This window comes from Papaver somniferum, unplaced genomic scaffold (assembly GCF_003573695.1).
Source record: "Papaver somniferum cultivar HN1 unplaced genomic scaffold, ASM357369v1 unplaced-scaffold_45, whole genome shotgun sequence".
NCBI classification, from domain to species: Eukaryota; Viridiplantae; Streptophyta; class Magnoliopsida; order Ranunculales; family Papaveraceae; genus Papaver; species Papaver somniferum.
Genome location: NW_020647082.1, coordinates 199,750 through 215,058, shown reverse-complemented (window position 1 = coordinate 215,058; position 15,309 = coordinate 199,750). Strand labels below are relative to the sequence as shown.

At 34.6% G+C, this 15,309-nt stretch overlaps 1 protein-coding gene and 2 long non-coding RNA genes across 5 annotated transcripts; 2 read left to right on the top strand and 1 right to left on the bottom strand.

The window, feature by feature from the left end:
* The first annotated feature begins 1,301 nt into the window (after nucleotides 1-1,301).
* On the top strand, nucleotides 1,302-3,158 carry LOC113342588. The gene is made up of 7 exons (XM_026587086.1): nucleotides 1,302-1,441; nucleotides 1,519-1,605; nucleotides 1,696-1,884; nucleotides 1,996-2,148; nucleotides 2,236-2,289; nucleotides 2,412-2,558; nucleotides 2,638-3,158. The coding sequence occupies exons 1-7, from the start codon at nucleotides 1,319-1,321 to the stop codon at nucleotides 3,019-3,021; spliced, it is 1,137 nt and encodes a 378-aa protein (XP_026442871.1). The 5' UTR covers nucleotides 1,302-1,318; the 3' UTR covers nucleotides 3,022-3,158.
* Nucleotides 3,159-3,975: 817 nt separating this feature from the next.
* LOC113342589 lies at nucleotides 3,976-6,705 on the top strand. Of its 3 annotated transcripts, XR_003356744.1 has the most exons (5): nucleotides 3,976-4,306; nucleotides 4,468-4,601; nucleotides 4,876-5,015; nucleotides 5,560-5,629; nucleotides 6,069-6,705. It is a non-coding gene; the product is annotated as an uncharacterized LOC113342589 (long non-coding RNA). The 3 variants fall into 3 exon arrangements; XR_003356741.1 differs by lacking the exon at nucleotides 4,468-4,601; XR_003356742.1 differs by having other exon boundaries at nucleotides 4,468-5,015.
* A 1,199-nt stretch (nucleotides 6,706-7,904) lies between these two features.
* On the bottom strand, nucleotides 7,905-9,598 carry LOC113342590. The gene is made up of 3 exons (XR_003356745.1): nucleotides 9,443-9,598; nucleotides 8,929-9,136; nucleotides 7,905-8,309 (listed from the first exon to the last, which is right to left on the bottom strand). It is a non-coding gene; the product is annotated as an uncharacterized LOC113342590 (long non-coding RNA).
* Nucleotides 9,599-15,309: the final 5,711 nt, after the last annotated feature.

Genomic DNA, 15,309 nt, shown 5'->3' with positions numbered 1-15,309 from the left:
ATACTAAAAAAAAAAAAAAAAGGTTTATACAGGAACATAGGAAGAATACTAAAAATCACAAATCAAATCAGTGAAGAGAAGATATTAGAACGCCAATCAAGAACGCAGAAAATCATTGTGCCGGTGAGATAAGTGAGAAAAAAATATTTAGACGCAATGGATGAGCCGCTGCTAAAACTGGTAGAGATTATAAGTGCGTTACCTGAGCTAAGCTGTTACGTATATGTGCTTTACTTGTTCGTACCTGTTAATCAATCAATAACAGAATGAGAAATAAAGAGACATAGAAAAATTTAGGGTTTACCACTATTTTTATGGATTAATCGATCACAGATGCTGAATAAAAGAAGAAACTAAAACAATACCTAAACCCTAAATTGAATCTGTTGCAACCCACTGGCGTCTAAAGTCTAAACCCCAAACTTTCACTGATCAATAAAAAATAACGTACCCAAACTTTCTCTTAATCGACGAAACCCTGAACCCTAATATTAGCTCATCTTCAGAAATTGTACTTGCAAAATAAAAACAAACAAAAAACAAAAATCTCTCATTTAAAACAGATTTGATGAAGAAAGGAGAACAGAAGAACAAAAAGACGGAGGAGGAGAACAGAAAGACGGAGGAGGGGAACAGAGTTTCATAAGAGAAAAACTGTTCTTTTTTTTAGGGTGGGTATTTCATAAAAAATAAATTGTTCTCCCGTTTTTTTCTTGGCTGTGTTTCTCACGTTTTTTGCAACCGAAAAAGTTTTTTTGGTGTTACATTCCTATAATGAGAGGAAAAGTGGATTGGAAAATTTTCAAGGGGTCAGGGACGCTCATCCAAGGATGAGTATTCTTACCGCACGACGTGGAGCCTTATATGACTTGGGAATTTAAAGGATTTGATGTTTATGAAAATCACATGAGCTATCACCAAGATGCACAAAATATCATATCATATATAAAAAAACTCAGATATTACACACCAAATATACTTTAAAATTTATATAATAATAAATAAAATATTTCAAAAATCCATTTCATACCAAGTATCCTTTAAGATTTATATAATAGTGAATAAAATGTATCAGTTAATATGGATTTATATGTAACATTGTAGTATTATTTTGGTAACAATGTTTATAAAAATCACATACATAAATGCATAAGATATCACATAAATGATAAAATATTATATCATATATGAAAAATAATTAGTTAATTAATGAGTAAGATATCATGCCAAAATAAAAACCATATACATGTATTTTATCTTATGAGTCGATCCTCACATCATCCATATATCATAGTATTTGTGTATTTTTTTGGTAAATATGTCAAAATTTATCAGCTTCACACATTGGTTAATCATATTATCGATACGCATTAGCGAAGAATTGGTCGAAGGGAGAACGATTCCAAACTCGATAAACAACGAAATAATCAAATCTATTAAGGTCATGAAATTTTTCTTTTGCTTTAAGATATATATAGTTAAACTCATGCTTCTATCTCATTAATCTCTATCTTGTAGGTTGAAAATGATGAGATCATCGATTGTTACGATATCTACAGACAACCTAGTCTTAATCATCCATTGCTTCGTAATCATACAATACAGGTTTAATATACACTTTTCTTAATAATATACACTTTCATATTTCATACTCCCTAAAAATAACTTTGCTTTTGTTATTATATTATGAAATAGATGAAACCAAATTTATACCCGAAAGGAACGAAATCTGGTAATTTGGGAACACTTCGACTCACACAAACTTGGCATTATTATGGATCATGCCCGAAAGGAACTATCCCCTTACGGAGAAAAGGGAAAAATCATAATCCAACACATTCACGTAATGCATCACAAAGAAGCAATTTCGAAGAAATTCACGAGGTATACGAAATCAAATATCATTTTTATGATTAATTTATTTTTTTACTATAGTTATACATAGTGGTAATAATAAAAATACATATTGATTATGTGCATATTATTACATTTCAGTACGCGACAGTTGAGGCACGAGGCAATTTTCTAGGAGCACAAGCAAAAATAAATCTTTGGAAACCGGCTGTTGAAATGCAAGCTGAAATAAGTGTATCCCAAATCTGGGTTACAGCTGGTGATGGAAAAGAAACTATTGAAACCGGATGGATAGTAAGTCATTAATCTAAAACTAAATGTAAAGTTAATTTTATATCCTCTTGTGAGCACGTTAAAATTTCAATCTTTATTTTTAATTAGGTTGATCCACTTGTTTATGGTGATTATGAGACCAGGTTCTTCGTATTTTGGACGGTAAGCATTATTACTCTTTTTTTATATGGAATAACATGGTCTATTTCTTGAGAAGCCATTTATTATCGTCCACGATCATGTTTCTAATATTACCTAGTGATTTAATTAATTTTACTTATTAGGCGGATGGATACAATAAATTATTTTGTTATAACGACGAATGTGATGCTTTTGTACACACATCAACAAGTATCGGCCTTGGATGCAGTTTCACCGAGTTGTCAACTTTCAATGGAGACCAAAAGGATGCCACCTTCAGTATTCACAAGGTAAGAAAATATAAATGATCAATTTATTATGTCGCGTTACCAGCTTCAATCCATAAATTTACATTGAATAATTTGACAGGATCAAAGTAGTGGACATTGGTGGGTACAATTACAAGGTGAACCGGTCGGTTATTATCCAAGTTCTCTCTTCACTGAATTATCAAAGAAAGCAACAGCAGTAGAATGGGGTGGAGATATTGTTAATACCAAAAGTAAAGGTCGGCATACTACGACTCAAATGGGTAGCGGTCATTTCCCTTCAGAAGGTGGTCTGAAAACATCGAGTTATTTCAACTGGGTTCAAATAGTTGATGAAAATAACATGAGCGTGGACCCTAAATATTTTGACGTATATTCTACAAATCCAGAATGTTACGATTTGAAGATTGACGACAACCATCATGATACAAATGGTTTCGGGTTTTATTACGGAGGTCCCGGCTATAATGATAAATGTCAATGATTTTCTACACGGTCTAAAAAATATTTTCTTCTTATTTTGAATAATTTCAAACATCTATCTATAGGCTTTCTCGTTTTTAATTAATATTGAGGCTTCTCTGTCAAAATTATAATTTATTGGATTTCATGTTATTTATACTTGGGGTTCTTAATTAAGAAAATATATGAATTAATATATTTTCTTTTCCTATACATATGCCAAATCAGAGAAAATACTTTAACTATTCAAGTTAAAATGTATATATATGCATTACCAAAATCAATCATCCAGCGGACCTTTCCTTTCTTAGAATGAATAATTTCATTACAAATTAATGATGGTGGATTCGCAAATGAACCTAGCTTCTATGAAAGCATATTGGTCGCTAAAAATAATTTTATTCAAAAGAGGACTGACCTTATTGGTTAAAGTCTTAGTTATAATTTCCATTGCATAATTCCAACACAAAATTGGTTAAAAAGATCAAAATCAACAATTTCTGGGTGAAATGGACAGTTAGATTTTGATATTGTTTGAATGGACAAAAATGTAAAAATAGGCAGGATGTAACCAGTTTCATCGTGCCCATTTTCAAATATTTTTTCTTATTTTTAATTTACACTGGATGTATCCAGTTTCATCCTTGCTATTTTTTAATTTTAAGCTAGGATAAAACCAGTTTCATCCTTATTATTTTTTTTTTTGGCCATTTCACCCAAATTATTTTTTACTCGTCCATTGGAACTGTGATTTAAAGATATTTGGACAAATGACCATTTTCCGTAATTACAAAGGCTAATTTGCTTATACTCCTTTTGCACGAACAGTATTATTGTTTTCAGTTGAAATGTTATAAACACCCTTACTATCTCATAAATATCCTTTATGGATATTTACAAATACCCCAGGGGTATAATTTAAATTTTTATTAAAAACGGAATTTTCAGATTTCTCTTTTTAACCTTTCCATTTCATTTCCCTTCTTTATTTCCGATTACAAAGCCAGAAGAAAAATTTTCATCGCCTCTGTCGCTCCCACACCATCATCTCTGTCGCTCCATCACCACCCCATCTCGATCGCCTCCACCACAACTAGCACCACCACCTCCAGTATGTCCACCATTACTATATCATCAGATTTATCAAATTGGTTTGGTTTTGGTAGATGGAAAATTGAGTTTACAGATTATTAAGAATCGATCTGATGCTTTCAGAGAAGATGCTATTTGTTTAGTTTATTTTTCCCCTGCATCTGCTCATCAAGTCGTTTCTTATCTTGGAGAAATTAGATAATAATTTTAAAGATGTAAGTAGATAACCTAATTTTATTTGATTTTGTTAATTCGACTTGATTTTTTTTTCGTTTCATTATAATTGAGCTCGAGATTGTTGATTCATCTCTGAAACATGTATAGTTATTTATTTTATTTTCTTATTTTGATTTCTGGTGTATGTTCTTAATTTTAGTTTAACACACCACCAATTATCGATTCAACTGGTCGTTTGTGAGTGGTACTGATGGGGTTGTTGTATTTGGTGGTTCTTTTTCATATTGGTGGTGAATTTGTTAGATTTAGTGGTATGATCTAAAAGGTTAGCAGGTAAGCAGTACTATGCAACATAGGATTGGTTTACACATTTATCAATTGTTTGTTATGATATAAAGAGGTACTTAATCCAACGTTAATCATGTCTTTTTAGTATTACTATCTAAAAAGCTGCAGCCATGTTACGCTTTTAGTTGATTTCTTTTCAAAGTTTGTTTAATTTGGTTTGGTTTTAATAAAGATTTTGGTTGTTATTGATTTTATTAAGTACTAATTATGCTAAATGGTATGTTACATTTGATATTGGTGGTGGTGGTGGGAATAACAGAAGTGAGAAAGGTGGTGAGTATGGTGAGAACAATGGATACCAAGGAGGAGATCACAGTGGTTGTCGTGGTGGTGGAGGGAGACGGGGTTCTACAAAAGAGAAAATAGATATGGAAAGGCCCCTTCTACAACAACATTCGAGTGAGTAAGCAATTCGCATAATATGTATCACTAACTGAAATTGAATTGGCTGACAAGTGAATTCTGTGACATATCTTAATCTTATATATTCTAGTCTTCTAGGAGATCTCATATGACTCGCCTTTCATCTTTTGGCATCAGAAAATAAAGTTGATTTGAAGTTCGTTCTTTATAAATATCATGAAATAAGTTAAGTAAATTGCTTTTTATATTATTAATCTGGAATTAATTTGTGACATGAATGAGTTTGTAATTCACACCAATGAGTTTTCTTAGGGTCACACAATCACTAAAAGCAGGACCGTAGGATCAAAATAACACTTGAGCATGAAGAGACTCCCGGTGCTATAATGGTGACTAGTGCATCAGACAAACTTGTCTCACAGCTTTTGACAATTTTGGTCAGCTGTTATATTCTGACTATGATGTAAAACTCCCAGTTACAGTAGTGAAAAATCATTATAATCACTCAGTATACCTTAAAATGTGCATATATGATTAAGCCGTTTCTTTGTTTTTCTGAAGTTCTCTACTTTTTTTCCAGGGGATTTGTAATTCACATACAGTACTTCTATGGTTCTGTTTCACTGCTTCCACTGACTGCTGCAAGTGCTGTAAGTATTTCTCGATTTTTTTTTCTCTGAGAAGCTTATTCATGTACACTTTATGTTGGACACAACTTCTGCTTGTTGCCTCCAAATACTGGAAACAACTTGAACAAATTTCCTTCACATTTAGAGACAACTTAGGCTAGTTATCTCCAGATTTGGAGTCAACTTGAGCTAGTTGCCTCAGGATTTGGATATTAGTTGGACTAGTTGATTCCATCTGTGTACACATTGGATATAGATGTTCTCAAGTTTCACTATAATATTTTCATATCTTGGAATTTAGTGGTTAGCTATTGTACAACTACCGTTTCTATGGTGTTATATGCTTGGTGGCTACCACCACATGGTGTAGTCATTTAAATGTACTGAGTAATTGGAAACCGTGTTTTGCCAGTTTTATATGAAATTGTCATTTGTTTAATTTGGACTTCTTTTTTTGTAGCTATCACTCAAGTGGAATATCTAAGAAATCGTGATGCTATTAGCCTTGTTGATTGGCAATTTGGAATGATGTGTATTTCCTTTGTTATATGTTGAACATTTGGTGATGGAGGACGCGGTGAAGGTTATGAGGGTGTCGAAAAGCATATTGTTTCCGAACGGAAAAATGATCTTAACTAGTATATGTATTGTTGGACACATCATAGTCACATCACATCTTGTCGCTGTTAAATGGGCGTATAGTTAAGATTAGGATGCATATTGAATTTTATGTTACTCAAAATATAAAATGAAATCTTGCTTTTGCATATTTAGTTATTCTCTGTCTGGGTGCTTTCCTTTATGATGAACCTAGAATTTTTTATTTTCATTTTGGCAGTTGTATGAACCTAGAATTATTCTCTGACTGGGTGGTTTCCTAATTGTAATTGCTGATTTTATAAACATAGAATTCTTGATTTGTATAGATTGTGGTAGGATGTTTGTTAGCGGCCACGGGATGTGTCACTCATTTTTGTTGGTAAGAGCAGTCATTTCATGTACGAGTTGATCGATTTGATAATGTATATCCTACTCTTACAAAAATCTATTATGGTACATTACTTTTTAATGAAAAAGTAGCAGCTCATTCTCGAGTCTATCTGGAATATATGTACATGGTTTCATTCTGGCTTGGGATTAACAATGGTTTAACTTTATCTAGGCTTGCTCCATGTCGTTCTTGGACTCTAGATTTTGGGGACAAAAAATTGCTTTCACTTTTGGAGGCAACTTGACTTGAGCTAGTTGATTCCAGATTCGCAGGCAACTTGAGCTAGTTGGCTCTGTTTTTTCAATTTCTAGTCCAACCCCTTACAGACATTACTACCAACAACAACTGGAACAGCCCATGAAACCAACGTGTTGGGCCGTGCTGGGCTGAATCACGTGTTGTGCTGGACTGTGCTCGTGCTGGCACAGCCCAATTTACACCTCTAGTCCAACCCCTTACAGACATTACTACCAACAACTGGAATTACCAGGCCATCGGATCCATACTCCTACAGTCAAACAGAGACGAAGAGATGAAGAGGCAGTTATTAAGAAACTAAAATGATGCCCTAGACAACTCCATAAGTAGGAGGGTAAATAGACAAAAGTTAATTACACCTTGGTTACACCGTTTGGATCGCTGGGTAGGTTTTGAATCGCGCAACATATTATGAGATATTTTTGATTGAGAAGCAGATCGCGTGAAAAATTAACTTGACACGACAATGATAAATCGAAAATCTTAAATCGCGAGGCATTAATGAAAAAAATTGAAACGCGGTGGAAGATTCCATGCAGATTTGGGTTACAATGGTGCACATTGATTGAACTAATTGCAGAATTTGTGCCGCAATGCATATTTTAAGTCACCCAGCTTCAAACTACTTTAGTTGATAGACGAGTTCCACATTCAAGGCTCGATCAAGTGCTCAGATTTAGGCCATAGATCGTGGTACCACCAAAAAGATATACAAAAGGGGAGGATTCCTCGTACAATTTGAATTTTTTAGATTAAATTCACTTTGATTGGTTAGTTACATAACTAGGACATACAAAAGTGGAGGAGGTTCTCTTGAAATAGTTTTAATCTAGATGTAAGCAAATTGAGATAAAGTACAAGTACACAAAAACCAAAGACATACATACAACAGAGAGGATAAGGAAGTGAGCGGTGCTGGTGCAAGTAAATTGGGTTGCAAACCAATCCTTTCAGTTAAGATGAAGTATTATAGGCTTAGATTGCCAAAACAGTGATCAAATGCTAAAAATGAGATAATTAAACTCGACTGGTGCTTCGCATGATTATCACTTTTACTACCTATATAACTACACAAAATGAAAACCAGCACACATGGAAAAATGATTGTCTGTTCACCTATAGAAATTAGCTAAGCTGCATTAAGAATATGAAGGTGAAGGATTCAATTATACAAACAACCACAACGTCCACAAAGTTGGGCATAACTAAAATCAAAGGACTTTATCATTTTTGTGCTTTCAAAGTTTCCCACTTTTCATCTTTTCGCTGAAAAATCATAGACCCACATCAACACCACAAAGGTAATGAAGTGAATAAGATAGTTACCTCTTCTCCTCTCAGGCTTTTGCCAATGTTCCCATTTGTTTCCTTTTATTGGTCCTTCATTCAAACTTGGCTAACATATTATCCTCTTCTGGAGTTCTGGTTATATAAGATTAACCTTCCATCAACCTGCAGACAAACAATTCTAGTTCATTATAGAGCACCAACAGTGAATACGATAAGAGTATAACTTACTAAATGGAAAAGAAGGAAACAACACATATATATTTTTCACATGATTTCCCCCACTATTGACCCCTTACTCCATAATGATTTTAACTCACTGAACCAAATCTTAACATAATTATGCTCTTAGATCTCAATCACACACAAAAGCAATATCGAATATGTGTGTCTAAGAACTAAATTTAACACAATTCATGTATCATCACTTAGAGTTCCTTTTCCCGTGCATAAACTTCCATGGATCCGTCAAACGTAATCAGAGAAAGAAATTATGAACATCAACAAACTTGCATACAGTCTCTTAAGTATCATCACTTAAAAAAAGTTTGGCATTACAGGGTAGCACAGTAACTTGCCGCAGCTGAAGTTTCCATGACAAGAAAGGTACTTTATGGGGAGGTTTTCAACTAATTTTGGCAGTTTTCAGATTTCAGATGTTAGCTATTCTAGCATTCTTACAAATGACATAACTTCAATCATACCTTTAACACATTCTCGCACACCCAAATGCATAACTATTATCTGAATGTGATTATTATGTAGAAGAAGAAAGCAGGCATACCTTGGGCTTAGTGCCACCTCCGTTGATGAGGGTCAAGTTCTTTTTGGATTTTTGAATGATTCACCAAAAGTTTATGTTCACGTTGGAATACTTCATAATGATTCTTGTAATCTTTATGTTCCGATAATTCCTCCGATGTTTCAAATTTCTCATTGCAGTAAGAGAACTCTCTATCAGCTGGACACTTAATCAAAAGCAATTCCACAACCTACAGCACAAAATACAAGAGAAATAAGAACAAGTTACGATTCCAAGCAAATCAAACCAAATGAATTACAAAATAAAAAAAAAAAATTCTACATCCAAATAAAACCCTTGAAATTACCCCAAAAATCACAACAATTCCTCTAATATCTAGATGATTTTACAAAAACCCATTTTCTAATACTTCAAAATAATACTATCCAATAATACTTTAAAGAAAAGCTTTGAAAAATAAAACTTAAGAAAATGTTTAAAGATACAGGACCAGGAGCAACTAAACTTGCATTCAAATTAAAGATCCCAACTTAACTGAATCAAGGTTTGAGAAAAACAATACAGGACCAGGAGCAACTACTTATGATTGAGAGAATATATCATAATGCTGAGTGTCTTGCTGTTTATGTTGAAGATCATCAACATCACAGGCCATGATCGATCGAGATCCGTGGTGTGTTTTGAGAGTGGCGGCGGCGGAAAACAGAGAGGAAGAGAGTAATAAGAAACTAAGAATGATGAAGATGCCCTAACCCTTGGTGGTATAAATAGTAGGGCAAATAGAAAGTTAACTTACACTTCAATTACATCACTAGTAGGATATGGTCGTGTGGAGTATTTCCGGTACATTTTGTTTTGTGCCGGTTTTACTAGCCTAGGAGAGGTGCGAAGCATGTTTTGTATGTTTCAATGATAAATTTCGGATTGCGGTATAGACTTTAGAGTTAAAATCACCATTTGTTTAAATTCTTGTTTCTAAGAAAGACGCGGGAAAATCACCAATAAAATCTGAGTTGTTTGGGGTGTTGCATAAGACTCCAACATATTCAGAAAATTAAGTGTATTATAATGCTATTGAGTCACCATTGCAATTAGCAAAAACTCTTTCTGAAAGGGTTTCTAATAATGTTTGGCCTAAAAGAGAAGATCTCCAATCTGTAAGTTTTCTTAAAGGGTATTCTACTCGAGAGACAGAGAGATGTATTTCATGGCATTAACTGTTTTATGCGTTTCATGGGTATTCAGTTTTGTTGTTTCTTTCTGCGGAAGGAAGTGCCTTATAAAATTACCACTCCATGTCAGTCTCACTCTCAACACAAAAGTAAATTGTGACGAATTCAAATTCAAATTCGAGTAAATTGTTTAATGAAGCTGAAATGAAATTTCTAATGCATCACCACCATCCCTATATATACATGGTTATTACAAGTATTTTAAGTACTCACTCTTTCTCTCAATTAATTACCAAATATTTCTATAGATCTCTTGTAACACATTTTCAACAAGTAAAGATGGTGAACAACTTTAATAGCGATTGTCGAAGATATCAATTATGGAATTATCTCATCTGGCTTGTTGTTAGGGTCTGATGTCATGGTTCACATGATAAGGTTACTGCTAGTTTCTGGTTCCAGGTGCAGATCCCATGGCGGACTTCATACATTCTTGTTTTCTTAATCTGTGCCCCATACTTAGTCGCAGCATTAGCTAAGTCATTAAAGGAAAGAGCAAACCTGTCTTTCACAAGTCTACATGAGATTTATGTACATGTTTTGGTGTTGGGTTCTGCTGCGGTTCTCTTTTTCCGTTATGTGCTCTTCTTCTAAAAGTGGTTGATAGCCTGCAGTTGATATAATGTTCTGTTTGTTGTGCAACACACTCAAAGAGATTTGGCCTTTCTGCTAAGCTTGGAGTCATGTTTTCGTTGGTATTCAACATCATCTTCATCATTTGCGGTTTTTCTGCTCCCCGCCCTTAGAACTCTTTGAAAGATTATACAGTTACGGCAGGTTTAATTTATATTGCCTCTACTTTATACTCTACAGTACTTTATTTACAATCTGTTACAATGTCCTATGATAAATGTTCGAGGTGCATATGTTTTTTTAATAGTGGATCAGCAGGCGCGATTTAATTATGGCAGAAAAACAACTTTAAACCATAAATTATTTCGCACCTAGATTCAGAATACACTTATATTTTCCCAGTCTGTGAATCCAATGCCTTGAATGCACACGATGGAATTTAGAATGAAGGAAAGTGGATCATCAAAGAGAAATGTTAGATTTCGGGATCAAGTAGCAATAATACGTTTGGCCATCCTCAATTGTGGATCTAAGCTACATCTGCGCCTTCACTGGACAAATATCTTACATCTAAATGACTTCTTTGTACCTCCATCTTTCACAGATAACAAAATTGACAAAATAAAGCACCCAGATGGCCACCAATGTCTAAGTTGACTTGCCCACCTCAATTTCATACTGTTTGCAGGAAATGCTTGACCTAAAAATTAAATTGAAACAATTTAATCAGTTCCTAAAGTAAAAAATAACAACCATGATCATTCCAAGTTATCTCCTGGAAATATAAACTCTGGCTACAACATTTTGAGCCAAAGTACATATCTTTAGAGAGAGATAGGGAGTATAGGACAACTCTAACAATTTTCTATTGACCATTGCCAGTACTTAAAAACTGAAAAGCTAGGCAAAATCAAGCTTAAAAAAATCCAACAAAAAAGCTGAAGAATAATATATATATATCAATTATCAAAATTAGCTTCCGCAGATTAAAAAAGTTGGACTTGCAATTAGCATTAAAAATGTTTACTACCTGTCCATTCGAGATCTTAATCTCTTAAGTACCTTTTCATGATGTTATTCAATTATCAGTTCCTTATGATTATGTACTCCTAATTTAGCTTAGGGTATTGATTTTGAAGACTGATTAAGAGATTTCTTTGAATCTGTTTCCAGAAGAAAAAAAAGATACGAGCACGCAATGAAATGTAAGAAAGTAAAATTGGGGTCTGATCTTTATAGACATGGTAACAAAGACACATGAGAAGATGTTGAGACTATCTGATCCTTGCACTGCAGATGAAACAAGAGAAGCGAATTAGTAAGAGCCGGTATGTCCGGTAAACTATGACTTCTAAAAATTAAATTAAGAGTAAGTAAGATCTTACGTTTGAGAGGAGATATCATCATGCTGTTTTCTTATTGTTGTTGTTTGATGTTCATTAACGTCAGATGCCATGATCGGTCGAGAGATCTGTGAGTGTTTTTGTTTTTGAGGCGGCGTGAAACAGAAGAAGAAGGAGAGAGGGAGAGGCGGTGGACACTAAAAAAGATGCCCTAGCAAACACGGACGACTAAATATTAGGCCAAGAACCTAAAAGTTAACTACACCTCTAGAGTATACAAAAGTCACCTAGCATAGTTTCGGATCAAGGAGCAAAACGAGAATATAATTCCAGATCACGAAGCACATTTTGGTTCATGGAGGGGAGATTTTGAAATATTTGATGTCATGATGTAGATTTAAGTCACAATGTTCTTAAGAAACTTCAATTCTCCTAATGTTATTATACCAAGATCTAATGTTCTTAGGGTTATGCACAGTATTTCCCTTCCACCCGTGGGACCCGAAGGAGAAACGAAAAGAAGGGGTCGTCTTATAGAGCACGAACAGTGAATACGATAAGAGTATAACTTACTAAATTGAACAGAAGGAAACAACACATATTTTTCACATTTTAACTGATTTGCCTCACTTTGACTATTGACCAACTGGCTACCCAACCCCTGACAACTGATTGATACCCTAATAGACAGTACCACCACCAAATGGGATTACCAGGCCATCAGCTCTATGCATCTCCCACCTCCAAACACACCAGATCGAATCCAATGGCAACTCTGTAAAACAGGTTACTTCCTCATCCATACATCTATTAATACCCGCCATACCACAAGTCCAAATGCACGCTTTCATATGCAAGCTTAACTGCCATCTTAAAACCAAAATGTTTCTCTGGAAAGTACAGCATAATGGCCTCATAACTATAGACCTAGAATCGACACACTTTCTATTCATATGTACAAGTGCAGTAGGAGTATTGAGTAAATTCTTCACACACACGAGTCCACATTAACACTTCTCCAGAACACAACTCTTCCCACCCCACCTGCACCACACTTAAAAACATTATTCAGCTACCTGCTAAAGATTATTTGGTTGGCAAGAACGCTGCAATGTCCAAGAATCATTCCTATTACCAAATCAAATTGATACCAGAAAAGTACAAACTCACTGAAACCATATTTATCGAATACCAGATGTATAACCAGAACAAATGTTGGAAGCACAAACTCATGAAACCATATTTATCATTGTACTAAGGAAAACATGAATCACAGCATGTCATCACATTGTTTATTGATTGCTATGAGAAAAGCATTCTATAACAAAAACTAAAATCATTTCATTCAAGTCAAAAATGTGCATCCTTAACTAACCATCTACTATCTACCAAATTCAAGAGAAGTTTAATCTGATTATTTGACATTCATATAATTATGAACTCACCACTATGATTCTTCACAACCTTCTAAGTTTCAGGATCAAGTAGCAATAATACGTTTGGCCATCCTCAATTCTTCACCTAAACTACATCCCGCTCCTTCATTGGACAAATATATTACATCTAAAGCACTTCTTTGCACCTGTCTTGTTTCACAGAGAAAGAATTTGAAAAAAATAAAGCACCCAGATGGCCACCACTGTCCACGTTGACTTGTCCACTTCAATTTCATGCTCTTTGTAGAAAATGTTTAACCTGAAAATTAAATCAGTACAATTCAATCAGTTCCCTAGAGTAAAAACTTGCAACCATGATCATTCCAAGTTATTTCTTTTAAACATAAGCGCTACAACATTTTGAACACTAATATCTTCCATAATTATCAAAATTAGCTTCTTCTGCAGATTAAAAAATTTCCAACTTGCAATTAGCATTAAAAATGTTGACTACCTGAACAGCAGAATTGAAGTAGTAAATTGACCAACTAAAAAGAAAGAATAAACCTGTCGATTCGTGATCTTAATCTCTGAAATAATAATCTTTATAGACATGGGACGTGGAGGCCCATCTGATCCTTGCACTGCAGTTGAAAGTTGAAATAAGCAAAGCGAATTAATAAGATCTGGTGAACTACTAATTCTAAAAATAAAATTAAGAGGAGTAAGATTCAATACATTTGAGAGAAGATATCATCATGTTGTGTCTTGTTATCGTTGACATACGATCATCAACATCAAAAGCCATGATCGATATGTGATGGTTGTTTTTGTTTTGAGGCGGCGGAAAGCAGAGAGGAGATGGAGTAATTAAGAAACTAAAAAATGATGCCCTGACAAACACAGGCGACCCGATAAATAATCAAATACTAGGTGTTGAGATTATTAGTCCCACATTGTTTGGGCAATCTAAGATCCTGCGGTTTATAATTCTATGGGCCTCTCCACTCATTGCTAATTGGTTTTGAGTTGGATGCCCGTATTCTAACCTGGTATCAGAGCAGGCTGTTTGTGACGAGTCTTTAGACCGCGCCTTTACTCCGCGTCACCCGATTTATTGTCCACGTGTAAGACCCAACGAGGCTACACGTGAGGGGGCATGTTGAGATTATTAGTCCCACATTGTTTGGACATTCTAAGATCCTGCGGTTTATAATCTTATGGACCTCTCCACTCATTGCCAATTGGTTTTGAGTTGGATACCCGTATTCTAACACTAGGGTATAAATAGATAAAGAACTGAAAGTTGATTACACCATTAGGATGTACGGAAGTCGAGCATTTTCTCGTGCACTCATACATACTGGTTTAGTTCATAGACAGTCCTACGTTTAAAGATCTAGCCCACACAGCGCCGTACCAGTAGAATGAATTGTCGTCTTTGAGTGGCACATTAAATAACTAGAATATACAAAAGTGGAGCATTAATCTTCATAACAGTTTTCATCACGTCCTTCGTTTTCCATATATAGCTTGGACATGAATGAAGAAGAGTCATCTGTGAGGTCAAAAAAATATCTCTCGACGTAGAAAATCCATGAGCTGATCAAGTAGCAATAATGCGTTTGGCCATCCTCAATTGTAATTATCTCTTTGTAGGAAATGCTTAACCTAAAAATTAAATTAATCAGTACAATCCGATCAGTTCCTGAAGTAAAACCTGGCAACCATGATCGTTAATTCCAAGTTATCTCATGGAAACATAAACGCTAGCTACAACATTTTGACTTGTACAGGACAACTCTAAGTCTCTTAACTATTTCATATTGACCATTGTTAGTACGTCAAATTGAAAAGCTCAGCAAAATCAAGCTTTAA